At 37.6% G+C, this 19,713-nt stretch overlaps 2 protein-coding genes and 1 long non-coding RNA gene across 3 annotated transcripts in view; all 3 read left to right on the top strand.

The window, feature by feature from the left end:
- Window positions 1–1,773: 1,773 nt before the first annotated feature.
- Window positions 1,774–5,207, top strand: LOC104115680 (AP-3 complex subunit delta). Its single transcript, XM_009626359.4, has one exon. It carries the CDS (start codon window positions 2,022–2,024, stop codon window positions 4,935–4,937), a length of 2,916 nt encoding a protein of 971 aa, XP_009624654.1. The 5' UTR covers window positions 1,774–2,021; the 3' UTR covers window positions 4,938–5,207.
- A 1,843-nt stretch (window positions 5,208–7,050) lies between these two features.
- LOC104115679 (glycosyltransferase BC10-like) lies at window positions 7,051–11,679 on the top strand. Its single transcript, XM_009626358.4, has 2 exons — window positions 7,051–8,456; window positions 10,847–11,679. The coding sequence occupies exons 1-2, from the start codon at window positions 7,872–7,874 to the stop codon at window positions 11,486–11,488; spliced, it is 1,227 nt and encodes a 408-aa protein (XP_009624653.1). The 5' UTR covers window positions 7,051–7,871; the 3' UTR covers window positions 11,489–11,679.
- A 535-nt stretch (window positions 11,680–12,214) lies between these two features.
- The window catches only part of LOC138906894 (uncharacterized), a 114,476-nt gene continuing 106,977 nt past the window's right edge, over window positions 12,215–19,713 (top strand). Inside the window, exon 1 of the long non-coding RNA XR_011414520.1 lies at window positions 12,215–12,253. This is a non-coding gene — a long non-coding RNA (uncharacterized lncRNA). The remainder of the gene's footprint in view (window positions 12,254–19,713) is intronic.

Here is a 19,713-nt window from a genome sequence, read left to right as displayed (position 1 = left end):
CCATATTTCATTTTACAACCAACTAGCCCAAAAATAATAGGCTAAGATTCAACATTCAATTCCAATAGGTTTTTGAAATTACTATTTAATTTTTAAAAAAGATTGCTCAAGCTTTTAAGTTAATTTTCGAATCAGTAACTGTAACTCAAATATTAGTTCAACAAATCAAATCTATTTGGGTGGTGAAAATTAGATTTTTAACAAGTTTAAATATGTGGGTTTAAATTCCGAATTTAATTTTGTGAGAAATTTGGAGTGAGTATTATTTAGATTTGTTAGAAATAGTATAAGGAGGTTGTATATAAAATTTGAAGTCATTTAATGGAGATTTAGACTGGTTTTGAACAAGAATTGCAACTGAAAATCGTGAAAGAAGTTCGTCTACAGACGCTTTTATAAAGGTGTATAATAGTGTATAAGATGTGTTTATACTCTCATATACACTATTATACAAGATTATATATAATTATACAAAAAACTAACTTCGTCTTCTTCCTTGCATCTTTTCTGAAATTTAACCCAAATCTTGCTCAAATCTACTCCAAAACACTTCAAATTTAATTTGAACTCCTTTTGATATTTTCAATCAATTGGAACAACATCCAATCCAAATAACTAACAGACTCAAAAAAATTCTATTTTCGAAAGCAAAGCTTTGAATGGCCTTCAATGATGGACTTTTACTCTTCAATTTTCTTACATTGCAACCAAGTGATACAGGGGGAGAAGCAATAATGACAAACGACCCCTTGAAGCATATGTAGAAGAAGTGAGAAGAAGAGAGAGTGAAAGCTGGGACCACTCGGAAGGAGTTGGCTATAGAACACGAAAATATGGGAATCGGGCGGAATTCTAGTTTTTTGGCCGTAAAACGCAAAAGAACGAGGAACGGTCATGGCGGGGCTGCGACTATGGTTCCTTAGGTCGTATATTGGTCTCGGCGTAGTACTTATGCAAGACGGTAAGGTGATTGCCTATGCGTCCAGACAGTTAAAGGTACTGGTTGTGAGAACACAGATCTAACTCCATAGCTTTTAAAAGCAATGGTTGTAAGAGCACAAATTTTGAATTTGCTAGTGCTTTCAAAATATGTACAATATGGGCTAGATCGGGTAAAACTTAAAAACATAGGCTATTTTTTGTTATGAACGTGTATTTTCTTATAATTCTTTCATAAATTAATCGCTATTAGAAGAGGGCGAAAGAGTAAAAACTAGGAGCAAAAGCAAAGTTGAATAAATACCAAGGTAAGCGGGATGCAACACTATGTTTTATAGTAGAAGTATATATACGGAAATTTTCTACAATGTTTTGCATTAACTAATCAACGTTTTAACGTAGAAAAGATATTTCACCACTTGCATCTCCCTAAATATGTAGTTTTTCGGTTGCTTTATCTATTAAGTCCTTCCTACATTACATTTTTAAATGTCCAATATGATATTAAACCATATCAATTTGATAGAAAATATGCGTAGTCTTTAGACATAGATAAAAATTCTAATTATACGATTTATATACTTTTTAATACGTGTAGTAACTATATAGACAAATCGTTCAAACAACAATTTTTTCACGATCATTCAAACCTCATTAACCACCAAGTTTTTGGGTATAAATCGTTCAAAGAGCAATTATCAATTATTCGTCTTTGAACAATGAAATTCAGTACAAAAAAGTGTCACACATAATGAAACTTGAAGATAAAAAGTACTGAAAGTGAAAATAATTGACATCCGGTAAATTTAACGTGCTTGTTATCTCTCCATTTTGCTACGTGGAATAAAAATTTCCATTTTACTAGAAGAGTAGTCACTGTAATTCAGACTCCTGGGGGCGATTTTCCGTCCTAAAGGCTAAATCTATCACCAGCAAACCAGCGATGCACCAATTTGATAATAGCAGAAACCCAACTGCCGGCTTCTAAATTCTGCCCAATTTCTCATCAAAATCCTCTCAACAACTACTCTCAGAGCAGCAAAACACATTCAATTTTTTATAGAGGGGCAGTAATTGATGTAATGGCCGGTCCGTCTCTTCTCGAATCTCTCTTCCAGCGATCTTTAGAAGACTTAATCAAAGGCCTCCGTCTCTACGTCGGCGACGAATCAACCTTCATCTCCAAAGCCGTCGACGAGATCCGCCGCGAAATCAAGTCCACCGATCAGCAGACAAAAGCCACCGCCCTTCAGAAACTTACCTACTTGCACTCAATTCATGGCGTCGACATGTCGTGGGCTGCTTTTCACGCTATAGAACTCTCTTCCTCTCAGTCTTTCAATTTTAAACGCATTGCTTATCTCGCCGCTTCTCTTTCCTTTGATCCTTCGACTACTGACGTCATCCTCCTGCTGACTCATCAGCTTCGCAAGGACCTCTCGTCTCCTAATCCACACGAAGTAAGCCTCGCTCTTCACACTCTTTGTTTCATTTCGACCGCTGATTTAGCACGTGATTTAACTCCTGAGGTATTCACTTTACTGAATAGTAACAAAGGTTCTACTAGGAAAAAAGCTATTGCTATTATTTTGAGACTATTCGAGTTATATCCAGATGCGGTTAGGGTTTGTTTTAAGAGATTAATTGAAAATTTGGAGAATTCTGATCCGGCTATTGTATCTGCTGTTGTTGGTGTTTTTTGTGAGCTTGCTAGCAAAGAACCGAAATCTTATCTCCCGTTAGCACCCGAATTTTATAAGATATTGGTTGATTCGCGGAATAATTGGCTGTTGATTAAAGTTCTGAAGATTTGTGTGAAGTTGGCTCCATTGGAGCCGAGGTTGGGGAAAAGGCTGGTGGAGCCAATCTGCGAACATTTGAGGAGAACGGGTGCAAAGTCATTGTCTTTTGAATGCGTGAGGACTATTGTTAGTAGTTTCAGTGAGTATGACTCTGCTGTGAAGCTTTCTGTTGAGAAGATTAGGGAGTTTTTGAATGATGATGATCCGAATCTCAAGTATCTTGGTTTGCAAGCACTTACCATTGTTGCGCCTAAGCATTTGTGGCCAGTTATAGAGAATAAGGATTTTGTGATTAAATCGTTAAGTGATGCGGATGCAAATATTAAACTTGAGGCCTTGCAGCTTGTCATGGCCATGGTTTCCGAGGATAATGTGGCGGAAATTTGCAGGGTTTTGATCAATTATGCTCTTAAGTCAGACCCAGAGTTTTGTAATGAAATTCTGGGGTGCATCTTGTTGACTTGTTCAAGGAATGTGTATGAGATAATTGTGGATTTTGATTGGTATGTATCACTTCTTGGGGAAATGTCGAGAGTTCTGCACTGTCAGAAGGGGGAGGAGATAGAGAACCAGCTTGCGGATATAGGTATGAGAGTCAAAGATGCAAGACCAGAACTTGTTCGAGTTGGCCGTGATTTGCTAAATGATCCTGCATTGCTTGGCAATCCTTTCATACATCCGATTTTATCAGCAGCTGCTTGGGTGTCAGGGGAGTATGTTCGATTTTCCAAAAACCCATTGGAAATTATGGAAGCACTGTTGCAACCAAGAACCAGTTTATTGCCGCCATCAATAAAAGCAGTATATATCCAGTCTGCATTTAAAGTACTTACCTTTTATCTGCATTATGCTATTTCTACCAAGGAAGTTATTTCTTCAGCTTCCCAAGGAGTGGCAGATATAATGCATGGAGCAGTACAAGAGAATTCTCAGTTTGTAAGAGCTGGATTTGTTGCTGAAAGTGACTCAGATGACGGGGGTTTGAGTCACAGGATGATGTTACATCGACCTGTTAGGGATGTTTCAGTAGAGAGTTTTGAGGATATGGCTGTTGCTCGTGACTGGTTGTCCTCAACCTCCTTCAAGGGGGAGCCAATCACTGAAGAATCTATTGTTAACATATTAAATCTTGTAGAAACAACGCTGGGACCACTAGCAGGAAGCCATGGGGTGGAGATACTGGAGAGGTCAAGAAATGTCCTTGGTTTGGTTGAATTGGTAAGAGAAGAATTACCTGGTTACTTGGTGAAAAGGGAAGAAGATAATGACAAGGGACAAAGGAAGACTCATGAAATGATCAAATTAATTGCTGAAGCCTTTTCTGAAGAGCTTGGTCCAGTTTCAGCAAGTTCTCAGGAAAGGGTACCAATACCTGAAGGAATGATGCTTAATCAAAGTCTGAATGATCTGGATGCCATATGTGGTGACTTTGAGTTGCATATACCTACTTCTTTCTCCCTTGGAAGATCAATTTCCTCCGAAAAGGATGATGTTACCATGTCTGATCGGCAAGGTAAGGAAGAATTTGAATCAACTGAATCAACATCTCTTCTTGCAGAGCATCGCAAACGCCATGGGCTATACTATTTACAGTCACAGAAAAAGGAAACGATAAATGATGAATACCCACCTGCTAATGACCTCAAGACTGGAGAGAATGCTGATGACAAGGCTGATGATCTTATTAAGCTGACAGAACAATCTCTATTCCCTAAGAAAAAGACAAACCAGGCAAAGCCTAGGCCTGTAGTAGTCAAACTGGATGATGGAGATGGACCTTTTATCCCCGCAAAGAAGGTAGATTCCAAAGATGACTTAATCTCTGGTGCTGTGAGAGATGTTCTTTTCGGTGATGAAGCCACAGCATCATCATCAAGAACTAAGAAGTCTGACAAGTCATCTAGTAAGAGAAGACAGAAGGACAAGTTAGATATAGACAAGTCTTCCGGACCAAAAGAGGATTCTAAATTTATGGAGAATTCTGAACTAGAAAATGCAAATTTGAGAAGAAGCAAACGCCATTCTCGTGGTAAAGAGAAGAAACATAGAAGTAATGCAAAAGATAAAGATGAACATGAAGAGGGAGATAAGCAGAAGGTTAGCCATCATCATGGCAAGCATAAATCCCGACAAAGGGCAGAAGGGGCTCTAACATTAGCAGCACAATCACCTGTTATTCCTGATTTTCTTTTGTAGCAATGGAAGCTGGGGTCTTGATTATGAATATGATATATTTGATCAATACGGCTTAGGTGAGTTCTTCTGTACATTACACTTCATTTTTTCGCTGTTTTAGTTACTCATTACACTTGCAATTGGTGAAGTGGTTTTTCTCCATCTTTTCTGATTTTTACCGTGTGAAATTTCATTTGGTAAGGGTATATTCTTTTGTTCTTAACACTTGTACAAGGAAACCCTTATAAGGCCTTGGCTGGTTATGATCCTCTGGTTCTATTTGTTTTTGTATTCGATCTCATCTATGTACACATGCATGGAGACACATTTTTTGCTAATTTGATGAAAGGTAAAAAGACAGGCAACTAAGACCTTTCCAAAATTAAGACTAAGTGTACTCATAGTTGCTTTATAACTGCCCCCCAAAAATGATATAAGGACTGATAAGAATATAAAAGGGCTAATACACGATAGAAAAAGCTAAAGGATTTGTTCAATAAATACAGAGGGAATCTCCTATAGTTGGTGGATAAGATATGATGCTTGTGAATTTGTTATCATGATGCCAATACACACTTGGTGAGAGTTCATGACAATGGGAAATTTTTTTGTACAAGTTGAAGGATTTGGGCGAAATATTCTTTTGACATTGTCGAACTTAAGAACTAGCTGCTTGTAGGGAGTGCTGTACATCGGTCCTAAAACTGACAAAAACAGTTCCTCGAGCAAATGCACCAATAAAAAAGAAAGTTCCTTCAGCAAACCATCACGAGCGACGCATGCTTTGGCGGTAAAGCACCTCTACCACCAACAGGTAGTTTCTGCTCATGTAGAGGGTAAGTGGGAACACTGTGATCCTTATGGAAGATGGGGAGCGGGGGCACATAAAAATTGAGAAAGAAACCAATACACATACAGTCCCCTCTAAATAACTGAAACCATTATTTGTTGTCTTATTTTTGATAACTTTCTGGATCGAGTTAGCTGGTTAGTCTCTTGCATTCTAACCTTCTAAAAAACTACCACATATGGATTTTGTACTGCCATAACTAACACATTATGGAAATTGTATGCGTTGGTTTGGTGTCAATATTAGACTTCCACCTTAGTTTAGGAGTTTCTGTTGTGTAACAGCTGTGAACTCCAGCGAACTGGTTGAGCACATTGAGGGAGATTATACTGACTCAGTTCTTTGCTATTTACTCGTATTCTGCTGGTATGAAGAACTTCTTCCATTGTTTTCTAGCCATGAATGTGAATCTATGTTACTGCAGAAAGATGCAGTAGAAAGAATCACATTATAGAACTTGTGAAGGTAGAGAACCCCCTCCCCCCAACCCCCAAAATCATCATTGTTGGCCCCCTAGTATATGTTCGAGGAAACAACGAGCCGTGAAACATTGTTCTTTAATAGAAGCCTCAACTTTTGCTTCCAATTTATGGTTCAGGCAAATTTCTTTGAGTTCAGGCAAATTTCCTGAAGTTTAGGCACTTTTCTTTGAGCTTTAGGAAATTTTTCCGAAACAGTTCAAACTTCAGGATTTTTTTTGAAGTTCGTGTGGCATGAAATGGTATAAATATTAACTTCGCTACATGCATTCTAATGTTTCTTATATCTACCCCACCACTAAGGAATTACCTTCCACGTTGTTCAACGTTTATTCAGATCATCTAAAGAGGAGACGATGTGCTGTTCTCCCATCTGTTTTCTTCATCCACTATTTCTTTTGAAGTTTCCAACTTTTTATAATTTCTTTTATAGTATGCAGAAGTTAATGTATTTCTTAAAAAAAGCTGAAAAAGAATTAGCATTTTGACTTTCTCTAATCGTTGACTGCAAGACCTGAAAGGGATCTTTAGCAGATGTCTATTTGGGATTTCAATTTGATGGGTTCAACTTTTAGATTATTAACGATGAATTCATTACACTATTAAATTATAGGTTCATAATTTAATATTTGTTGAAACTCTTCCGAAAAACTCTATGCATAATTAGAGCTTTAAGTACACAAGGATGTCCTCTAATTGTTAATTGCAAAACCGGTATCCTTATAATTTGGAGTTTTTTACTCTAAAAAAAGAAGACGGCGTATACTAGCAAGAAAATGGAACAAGAAAATGAGGCAGGTACGTGGAATACTGGCCAATGCCTAGGCTGTTTTCCTACAAATAGGGTAGTAATTGAAATATTTTTGGACTAATTAGGATCCACTTGGCATAACACAAACTCTTCTTGCTTTTCTCTCTGTTCCAATTCTTCGTCTTTCTCCATCTTTCTTCTAAAACTTCTAAATTAGCTGCAAAAACTAATTCAATTTGCTTAAATCTGAATGAATAAATATTCCCTCCACTCTGTAAATAACTCAAGCCCTCAACATGTCTCTACATCAACTCCAAGAATATTCTTTCTCATCCGGTAATTTCACGATTACTCAATTCCTTCTTCCTCTTATGCATTTTTCCAACAATGATTAATTAGATAATCGCATTTTCTCTATCTTCTTGTACATTATTCCTGTAAATCAGGTCTTCTTTTTTCTTTCTTATTAGAACATAACTTGTACAAAATAAATCTGTGTTGTATCTGATAATATTGACACTACGTTCAGATTGTTGTAGCTGAATGAAAGAACATAAAAGAGTTTAATTAAAATAAATAGGAGTATTAAATACTGTATTTTCATATAATAATACGCACAATCCTTACATTAAGTCCTAGATCAGAAATTATTAAGTGTTGATGTGTTAATTAATACCAATTTAAGAGACCCAAACTTGTTGTAGGTTAAAATATTAGAATCTGTCACGCACATATATAGACAAAGAAAGCATGTAGTTCTTTGCTTCGATCTCAACATCTCCTCACTTCCTTACCTCAAAGGGGAATAACTAATTCCTCTTCTTCTCCCTTCCTCTCTGAGAGTATTTTTACTTTTTTCTTGGATTTTCAAAAAAATGAAGAATGAACAACATAACCAACTATTTTTCACTTCAAAACTATTCAATTCTCAAATGTACCTCCATAATCTCGTTGCTTATTTTATTTTATTCGGGTCTGGTTTAATTATTGGTATATCACTAAGTTTCTATCTCAAAGATCTTCCTAACACTTTACAAAACAAATTATTCTATCCTCAATCACCACCACAACAACCACCCCTTATTATTTCATCACCACCACAAATACCTAATTTGGTTTTAAGTGATAATTCGATAAATAGTGAAACCAAAAGTGTAGGAAGAATAGGGTTAAGAGATTATCTTAAGCCACCAAAATCATGTAAACATGATATGAAGGATGAAGAGTTGATTTGGAGGGCTTCAATGGTGCCACGTGTTCGGGTTTTGCCGTTTAAACGAACGCCAAAGATTGCTTTTATGTTTCTTACAAGAGGAAGTTTGCCATTGGCTCCACTTTGGGAAAGATTTTTCAGAGGATATGAAGGGCTTTACTCCATTTACATTCATTCTCAGCCTTCCTTTAATGGAAATGCTCCCGAAGAAGGACCCATCTTTCATGGACGAAGAATACCAAGTAAGGTAAAGTTTACTATAATTATTTGCAACTCCTAATTCTTCTATTTTCATTGTACTTTAAAGCAACTTGAAACAACATATAACTGTCGATAGTAATATTATTGATAATTTAAAAAGTAAAGAGTTAAAGTGCACTAATGGTATGAAAATCATTATAGTAAGTTAAATTGAATTGGTAAATGTTCCTTCTTCTTTAACCAGCAGTTTCGATCATCAAAAATAAAGTCCTTTTTCAGTATGGAGCTAAAAGTCCACTGTGAGATTTTTTATGCACTAATCCGAATTAGTCGGGATCAGTACGTAGGTTCTAGATACGGAATGCTAAAGATTCATGCAACGACCCTTTTCTTTTAATCAGAAGTCTCAATCATGGAATTTTCTATGCACTAATCCGAATTAGTCGGGATCAAACATAAAGATTGCTAAAGACTTAGACCCTTATCTTTTTCTTTTTTAAAAAGACGTTTTTTGTTTTCATCACATAGAGATCTACAAAGAAGGCATGCAATGATTATAAATGTCAAGATGTTCATTTTTTAATTACTTACGCACAAACCTAGTATAGTGGAAAATAAATAAAATGACTATTGAGGGCGAAAAAAACAAAAATATAAAATATCAACCGGTACCGTATTATATGGTCCGGGTTTTACTAGGCAGCACGGAAACTAAGATTGAGCTGAAGTCGTTTCCAAATGTAGACCAGATTCATTATTAAAGGCTCCAACTATAGAATTTTATTATTGATACGTTAAAGACTATATTAATGGAAGAATTGACTTTTCTTTTAGCTTCGATTCCTTTAATAAAAATATTAAACGCGTCTTTTAGCATTAATTACCGAGAATCATGCTATTCTATAGAATCCTGTTGGCTAGCTAGAATGTAAGATCGGACAATTGCATTAGGAAAACGGAAAGTTTTTTAGGGCAAGGAACTACAGTTATTATTAAATTTTCAGGGAAATAGAAAAATTCTAGTTTAGATTCTAAGAATAAGAGTTTGCTTTAATTACAGCTAATTATCACCATTTTTACACTGTTCCTTTTTTGTTTTGTTTAAATGGTAATTGCAATATTGCTCTTTGGATCAAGTCTAAAAGAGAGATGAAAAAAACGTGTGATGTCCCCCCTTTTTGTTGGAGGAACTAAGCATCCATGCTGCCTTTCTAAACAAGGTTTTGCTAAAATACTTTTTGTTGTATATTTCTTTTATTCTATTGCCAACTAGAGAAAAATCTCTTTTTCCTTCTATTGTGTTGTCACACAGTCACACTACCAAAATTCCTTTTTTCTGTGCCTTATAATCTCTCTCAAGTAGTCACGCAAAGACTAAAAGAGCATGTTGAGGTCCAGAAATATTTCTTGGGCAAAGTACAAAATTGGCCCGTCAGATGAAACTAATTCAATTCGCTAGCTTAAAAATATATAAAATATGTATAATATATACACAATATATATTTTGTCGGCTATTATTTCTGGGATCGACTAAAAATATACTTTTCTCAAATTTTTCTGGGATTGTTACCCAAATAACCGGCCAGATTCAATATTTACTTTTTCTAGCCAGTATACATAGATTATACAGTAATTACACACAGTTATACATATATTATACATGAATTATATATATATTTTATATATCCGTTGGCTACTTTTAGTTTAACAGATTAGGTGGGCGGCTGTTTGGGTTAATTCTTTGCAGAGCCCATATATTAGCCTCGGCCCAACCAGTCAACCATTTGTAAGGATAAATATTTGGTCCTTTAGGGTAGGAAAGGTTGAGTCCATTTGAATCTAACTTCGTCCGTTTACAGACCATTAATCCAAGGTTTTTTGGGCCCTGTCCCAAATGGGCCTCTCTGAGATAGGCTCTCTCCTGTCAAAATAACCACCCCTCTTCTGCCCATTTTGGCAACAAACAAGATCTAAGATTCCCAAAATTTAAGTGGGTATCATTCCGCAAAAAGTAAACCAACATCCTGTGTTTTACACCAAACTATATTAGTTTACAAAAGTTAGCTAGTGAGAATGTGAATTGACTAACTAGCTTTAAGTGGTAAACAATAACATATTCATGTAGTTATAGCCTTATTGGGTTGAGGTGTAAACCTCCTACAGTTTTTTTTCAAAACTTGAACTTGTGACTAGGTAATATTTTTTCTGCACGTAGTTTACCTGAAATAAGAAAGATGTAATTAGACACTAATAACAGTAAGATCAAAAAAGTTGGAATTGTGGTCATTCAGTTATCACATAGAAGGATACAATGAGATTCATTTTGCAAACTTGTGGCTTGAATTTTTTTTAACTTTTTAGTTATATCTCGTATTGTATTGTATAATATATGACAAACTTAACATTTTGACATGGTTTGTTTCACTATATATGCAGAGAGTAGAGTGGGGAAAATTCAACATGGTAGAAGCAGAACGCCGATTACTAGCTAATGCATTACTAGACTTGTCAAACGAGCGTTTTGTACTACTTTCAGAGTCATGTATTCCTTTATACAACTTCACCACCATATACAACTATATCATGAACTCAACCAAAACTTTCATGGAGTCTTATGATCTGCCGAGTCCTGTGGGCCGAGGCCGTTACAACAAGAAAATGCGACCCTGGATCACCCTCGACCAATGGCGAAAAGGGTCCCAGTGGTTCGAAGTCGATCGTGAAATGGCGATCGACATAATATCCGATCAGAAATATTTCCAATTATTCAAGAGATATTGTAAACCTGCGTGTTATTCCGATGAGCATTATTTGCCAACTGTTGCGACTATGAGATATTGGTGGAAAAATGGGAATAGGACGTTGACTTGGGTTGACTGGAGCAAAGGTGGGCCCCATCCGACAAGGTTTATTAGGACAGAGGTGACAGCAGATTTGCTGAATCGGATGAGGAATGGGACCAAGTGTGAGTATAATGGGGAGCCCACTAACATGTGTTACTTGTTTGCTAGGAAGTTCTTGCCTAGTACTTTAGATAGGCTTTTGAGGTTTGCTCCTAAAATCATGAAATTTGGTTGATCTGATATTTGTAATCTTGTATATTACTAAGTTCTTTAACGGTTTTTTAAATTTTGTTAATCATTTCTAGTTCCTTCCTTGGGACTGACAATGTCATCTTGATTTCTATTCTTTGTTTGTGTTGCATCTGAATAAGTTATTGTTGTTAACGGGGACAAGTTAATGGAACTAGAAATAGAAAATTTTCATGTTGTGACGAGTAAACTGGATCGATATACTTGATCAATATTTCGTATAGTTTCATAGTTACAATTTAATATGGCTGTGCAATTTCATTTTGCAAGCCAAAAAACAAAAAGAAAAAAAGAAATGATGGAGTTTCGTTACTAAGACCAAATCCAGGGTGGCTCTCTCATATTGGGCCTATTAGTAGTTGGGCCTTATTTTCATTTAGGGACCCGACCCTTGTCCGATTTAGTTAGATATTTTGTAAATATAACTAGAACCTTCTCTTTAGAATCAGTCTTTTATTTAGCTCATGGTTTCAACATCAGTTCTCTCTCCTCGTCTTAGAGACTAGGGTTTTCTCTCCTTCAATCTCCATTTTCATGGTTGTCTTTTATCTTAACATGGTATCAGAGCGGAGATCCGCATAGCTCTCGACGAGTTCTGTCGATTCATCGGTCAAAATTTTCGATTTGCTCGAGTTTTGTTTTGTCAGCGACTGACAATTCGTGTTTTTCTCTTGGACGATTTTGGGGGTTTTTTCTCGGAAAATCACTACGGAAGCTTGCTCTCCTTAGATTAGCTGAAGCAGAACTGGTAGTATCTTCCAATTCCTCAAGATTTCTTATCGATGTCATAAGTTTTGTGCCCTAGCTGGAGAATTTTTGGTATTATCTCTTGTATTGCATATTGTATCTAAGGTCGCTGTTAGATGCATGTATACTCTTTCAATTGCTTGTTGTCTGCACTGTGAAAACCGTTTAATTATTAGTTGAACGACAGTTTTGTTTGCTAAAAATGAGTACTGACGCATCCACAACCTCCTTACCTGTATACTCAACCATTAGTCATTCTATTGATTCTTCCCATCCCCTATATGTACATCCATATGATAACCCGGGAAGCCTACTTGTACAAGTACCTTTCAATTGAACTAGTTATGTATCCTAGAAGAAAAATATTTTTATTGCACTATCTGCAAAGAACAAGGCTGGGATGATCAATGGAAGAATCTCCCATCCGCCTCATGATTCCCCTCTCTCTATGACCACCGGGTGAGATGCAACAACATAGTATTTGCATGGTTAAGTTATTCTTTGTCTAAAGATATTGCTGACAGTGTCTTGCTTTGTGACACTGCAAGGAAAATTTGTAAAGATATAGATGAGAGGTATGGGCAGTCTAATGCCAGTAGGTACTATCAAATTCAGAGAGAGATTGTTGGTGTCTCCCAAAAGTCTTATCATATTGCTAGTTACTATACTAAACTTAGGAAGTTATAGGATGAGTTAAAGACTGCTTCTTTTGGTCCATCTTGCACATATGGGGTTGAACCACAATGTAGTGAAGGGCAAAAACTCATCCACTTTCTAGTTGGACTCAATGACACATATTCCAATATCAGAAGCAACATCTTAATGATGATTCATGTTCCACTCTCTAGGAAAGGCTTATTCTATGTTCCTTAATGATGAAAATCAAAGAGAACTTCAGTCATTAGGGGCCAACTTCCTCTCAGAGTCTACCTCCTTCTTTGTCAAGTCCTCTCCTGCTCCACCTTCTGCTATTTCTCATCCTAATAATAAGAGAAAATACTATGTATAAATTAAGTTGTTATCTTTGAATTTTAATACTATTTTTTTTTGTAGGAAATAATTGAAGTAATGGACAAAGAAGAAACTTGGCAGCAAAAGGTCAATTTTCACATATTATAAGAGAGACCAACACAAACAAAATGGAAGAAAAGGAAAAAGAAAAGAAGATCAAAAGCTGTAAAGGTTTGGAAGAAAGAAAAGGAAATCACACATTGTAGGTACTCTAAAACAAGTTGGCAACTAGCTATGGAAAGGAAAATAAAGTTAACATAACCAATTTGAGTTTAATTTCACAACAAAAAATTACTACTTGCCAACTTGGTGCAAAGTGCCTTGAAATTTGCCAAATCTAGATGAAATCGGTTATGAAGCCAAGCAACTTGCAACATAAAATTTGCTAAATCTAGATGAAATCCGTTATGAAGCCAAGCAACTTACAACATGAAATCTTCCAAATCTAAAGATCACATGGCTTTGAAACTATAAATAGGTTCATTGGGAGCTGCTCAAGAGAAAAACGGAGAGGAGAATAAGCTAGAAATACATTTGAAATCTCTCTTTCTTCAAGTCTTTTTCTTTCTTTCTTATTGAGTTATCAAGTGTAGGAAATAATTCTAGTTCTTCTTTTTAATTAAATAGGAGGAACTATTCTTCTTGAATATTTCTTTCTATTTTCTTATTTAATGGATAAGGATATTTTCTTTGTTAGTACTAATTCCAGTATGGAGTAACTTTTCTTGTGTTGGGAGAAAGATGATCTTAATATTTTTATATAATAGTAGATATTATTCCTCAAATTCACATGCTTGAGCTAAAACTTTTTATTTAACTTTTATCTGCTTTTACATTTAGAGGTTATTTGATTTATTAACATCTATCTATCTTGTACTACATATTAGCTGTTTATTAATTTTGTAATCGAGAGTGTCACGATCCAATTTCACCTATAGGCCGTGATGACGCCCAACATCACCGCTAAGCAAGCCAACTAAGTGAATTAAATATATATTTCCTCTTTTAATAAATTCCGAGTAATTAAACTCTCCCTACTTGCAAGATTTAAGAAGTATAAAAAGTATAAATAAATAAAAACCAAAGTAATAATTTCAAATCACAATTCTACTAGCGTGTGTGCCAAGATCTGGTGTCACAAGTGTATAAGTATCTAGTAGATTATACAAAATTTCAAGTACTGTATGAACATATGTATGAACATAATAGACAGAATACAAATACAAAGAGAGACACTAGGTGATGCAGAAAGGTAGCTCACCACTAGGCCTCGGGATAACGGGCATGCGCACCGGTGGGACCGCCTGATGCACCTGTCTCAGATCCTGCACAAAAGGGCAGCAAGTGTAGTATGAGTACGTAAATATCGTGCACCCAATAAGTATCAAGTCTAATCTCGAAGAAGTAGTGACGAGATGTCGACTTCGACACTCACTATGGGTCAATAATATTAAGATAAAGATATTTAAATAAACATGGTTTATGTGTATAACAATAATTTCCTTAACATGAAAAATAAATAAATAATTTGTTCATAGTTTAGTAATTTCCAATAAGTCATTTATCTTCACAAGCTGCAATAAATATCAAAGCATCGTGAAATTTTTATTATTAAGCACGATTTATGTCGAGGTCGTACGACCGATCTAGAGTGACGTGTACACTACCAAGGGACGTGCGGCACGATCCATAGATGCATCTATCTACTATCTAGGCGTTTGACCCGCTCCATAAGAAGAGAAGGATATTTTATAAGCATTTGACTTAAACATTATTAATGATTTATATCCAAGGTAATAAAAATTTCTCTAACAAGTTCTAATATAATTTAGACATTTTAATTTAACAATTATAGTACAAAATTCCAAGTAGTTCATGAATTGGGTCCTAAAACTACCCGAACATAGCATAATAGTAGCTACGCACGGATTCTCGTAACATCATACGTACGTAGCACCCACAATTATAAATAAATATTTATTTACAACACCTATGTGGTAAATTCCCTCTTACAAGGTTAGATAAGATAATTAACTCGTCTCAAAGCTCACTTCCCGATCACAATTTCGCGTTAATGCCTCAATTTGGTGCCGAAAAATCCGAAACTACCCAACTGTTATATAATTTAATAAATACATGCTCAATAATTCGAAATTCGATTATTAGATTAATTACTCAATCCAAATTGGTAAAAAATCTAAAATTCACCCCGACCCACGTGCCTGAATTCTGAAAGTTTTCGGAGGATAATCTCAAGAACTCAAATATATAAGTTTTATCTCATTCCATAACCATTTTGGTGGTTAAAATCTCATTTTTATTAAAACCTAGGTTTTTCATCTAAACCCTTGATTTTCACAATTTACATGTTATGATCTACCCATAATCTATGTATTTAACTCACAATAAGTAGATTTAACTTACCTTCAAGTTGCTAGGTGAATACCCCTCTCAAGAAGCTTCCAAATTATCCAAGAATGGAGAAAATGGGTCAAAAATACTCAAACCCCGACTTAAATGAAGGTTCTGCCTTATGTAATTTCCGCATCTGCGGTTCAACCATCGCATTCGCGACTCCGCATCTGTGGAAAGGGCCTCGCAGATGCGGTCCTTTCCCAAGCCGACTCCTTCGCTTCTATGACCAGCGACTCGCTTCTCCGGTGCGTGCGTCGCACCTGCGACCTCCATCCGCTTCTGCACCGCCTTCCTCGCACCTGCGCCCTCGTAGGTGCAGTCCATTTCCCCGCTCCTGCAGTCACTGGCAGCCCCCCTCTTGGCCGCTTATGCGGCTCGTGGCTCGCTTCTGCGAGCTCGCACCTGCGGTTGTCCATGCGCATGTGCGTTTACACCAGAAGCTGGGGAGCTTCAGTTGTTGTTCCAAAGTTCCAACTTGGTCCAAGCCTCATTCGATTAACACCCGAGGCTCCCGGGCCCCCGCCCGAACATACCGACAAGTTTGAAATCATAAAACGGGCTCGCTAGATGGCAAAACGACCGGTTGGGTCGGTACATTCTCCACCTCTTAAACAAACATTCGTTCTCGAACGAGTTTAGAATCATACATGGAGTGCTGAATAAGTGGGAATATCTGCTCCGCATGTCCTCCTCGGCCTTCCAAGTCGCTTCTTCAACTGGTTGGCCCCTCCACTAAACTTTTACCGCATAAATATTTTTGGACCTTAGCTGGTGAACCTGCCTATAAACAATAGCAATTGGTTCTTCTTCATAACCCAAGCTCTCATCTAGCTGAAATGTGCTAAAGTCTAACATATGTGACAGTTCAGCATGATACCTCTGGAGCATAGATACTTGAAAAAACGGATGAACTCCTGATAGACTAGGAGGCAAAGCAACCTCATAAGCAATCTCCCCAACTCGTCTCAACACATCAAACGGACCTATAAACCTTGGGCTCAACTTGCTCTTCTTCCCGAACCTCATGATTCCCTTCATCGGTGAAACCTTCAAGAGAACCTTTTCACCCACCATAAATGATAAATCACGCGCTTTCTGATCCGCCTAACTCTTCTGTCTGGACTGTGCTGTACGAAGTCGCTCCTGAATCAACTTTACCTTTTCCAAGGCATCCTTCACGAAATCAGTACCATGTAACTTAGCCTCGCCGAGCTCTAACCATCCGGTGGACGAACAACATCGCCTACCATATAAAGTCTCAAATGGAGCCATCTCGATACTGGATTGGGTATTGTTGTTATAAGGAAACTTGGCCAAAGGAAAGAAACGATCCCACTAATCTCCGAAGTCAATCACTCATGCCTTGAGCATATCCTCCAAAATCTGAATTGTCCGCTCTGTACTGCTCTCCAGAAATGTGAAATAAATTGAGGGTCTCTATCTGATATGATGGAAATTGGCACTCCGTGTAACCGAACTATCTCATGAATATAGATCTGGGCCAACCTCTCTGAGGTATACGTAGTCACAACCGGAATGAAGTGCGCTGATTTGGTCAACCTATCTACAATAACCCAAACTGCATCAAACTTCCGCAAGGTCTGCGGCAACCCAACTACGAAGTCGATAGTAATGCGTTCCCATTTCCACTCCAGTATAGTCATCTACTAAAGTAGGCCACCTGGCCTCTGGTGCTCATACTTAACTTGCTGGAAATTTAGGCACCTAGCTACATATTCAACTATGTCTTTCTTTATTTGCCACCACCAATAATGCCGCCTCAGGTCACGATACATCTTCTTAGCACCTGGATGAAAAAATTACCGAGAACTGTGTGCCTCTTCTAGGATGTTTTCCCTCAAACCATCAGCATTAGGAACACATAGGCGACCCTGGAGTCACAGAACGCCATCATCACCGATAGTAACCTCTTTGGAACCACCTCATAGTACCGTCTCTCGGAGAACCAACAAGTGTGGATCATCAAACTGTCATGCCTTGATCTGCTCAAATAGTGAATACTGGGCAACAACACATGCAAGAACCTGGGCTAGAAAATATCCAACCTCACAAGTCTGTTAGCCAAGGATTGAATGTCCAAAGCTAATGGCCTCTCCTATGCTGCAATGAAGGACAAGCTACCCATACTCTCCGCCTTTCTACTCTAGGCGTCTGCAACTAGATTTGCCTTGCCCGGATGATATAGGATGGTAATATCATAATATTTCAGTAACTCGAGCCATCTGCGCTGCCTCAAATTTTGATCCCTCTATTTGAACAAATGCTACAAGCTGCGATGATTCGTGTAAACCTCACAAGACACCCCATAAAGATAATGCCTCCAGATTTTTGGAGCGTGAACAATCGCGACTAACTCCAAATCATGCTCGAGATAATTCTTCTAGTGAGGCTTTAGTTGACGTGAAGAATATGCAATAACTCGCCCCTCCTGCATCAATACACAACCCAGGCTAACGCCTGATGCGTCGCAATACACTGTACACATCCCCGAACCAGAAGGCAACACTAACACTGGTGTTGAAGTCAATGATGTCTTGAGCTTCTGAATGCTTACCTCACAATCATCAGACCATAGGAACGGAGCACCCTTCTGGGTCAATCTAGTCAAAGGTGTTGCAATAGATGAAAATCCCTCCACAAAATGACGATAATAACCTGCTAATCCTAGGAAACTACTGATCTCGGTCGCCGACGTGGGACGATGCCAATTCTGAACTGCCTCGATCTTTTTAGGATTAACTTTAATACCCTCCCCCGATACAATATGACCCAAAAATGCTACAAAGTCTAGCCAAAACTCAAACTTGGAGAACTTAGCATATAGCTTTTATTCCCCCAAGGTCTGAGGCACCACTCTCATATGCTGTTCGTGCTCCTCTTTAATGTGCGAGTAGATCAAAATGTCATCAACGAAGACAATGACAAACAAATCAATATATGTCCTGAACACCATGTTCATTAAATCCATAAACGCCGCCAGGGCGTTAGTCAAACCGAAGGACATCACCAGAAACTCATAATGATCATATCGAGTCAGGAAAGCAGTCTTCGGAACATCCGAATCTCGAATCTTCAACAGATGGCACCTCGATCTCAAATCGGTCTTAGAGAACACCATAGCACCCTATAACTAGTCAAATAGATCATCAATACACGGAAACAAGTACTTGTTCTTAATGGTAACTTTGTTCAATTGGTAATAATCAATACACATCCGCATAGTTCCATCCTTCTTCTTAACAAATAATACTGGTGCACCCCAAGGCGAGATACTCGGTATGACGAACCCTTTGGCTAGTAACTCCTGAAACTACTCTTTTAACTCCTTCAATTCTTTCAGATCCATGCGATACTGTGGGATAGATACATGCTGGGTATCTGAAGCCAAGTCAATATAGAAATCAATATCACGATCTGGTGGCATGCCTGGAAGGTCAGAAGGAAACACATCGGAGAACTCTCGGACTACAGACAATGAATCAATCGCGGAGTCTCTACAGTAGTGTCCCGAACATAGGCCAGATAATCCAAACAAACCTTCTCAACCATGTGTGGAGCCTTCAAAAAGGAAATAACCCGACTAGATGCACTGCCGGGCGTACCCTTCCATTCCAATCTAGGCAACTCTGGCATCGCCAAGGTAACAGTATTGGCATGGCAATCTAGGATGGCATGGTATAGAGATAACCAATCCTTGCCCAGGATGATCTCAAAGTAGGTCATATCAACCAGCATATGATCTGCTCTAGTTTCGTAATCATAGAATGTAACAATGCAGGACTGATAGATCTGATCCACAATAACAGAATCAACCATTGGAGCGGACACATAAATAGGAGTACCCAAGGACTCACGAGAAACACAAAAAATGAGCAAATAGAGATGACACATAGTAATGTGTAGACCCTGGATCAAATAATACCGAGGCATCTTTGCCGCAGACAGAAATAATACATGTGATCACGACATCTGAGGCCTCTACATTTGGTCTGGATGGAAAAGCATTGAACCTAGCTG

This window comes from Nicotiana tomentosiformis, chromosome 3 (assembly GCF_000390325.3).
Source record: "Nicotiana tomentosiformis chromosome 3, ASM39032v3, whole genome shotgun sequence".
NCBI classification, from domain to species: Eukaryota; Viridiplantae; Streptophyta; class Magnoliopsida; order Solanales; family Solanaceae; genus Nicotiana; species Nicotiana tomentosiformis.
This window is presented reverse-complemented; position numbering and strand designations above follow the sequence as displayed.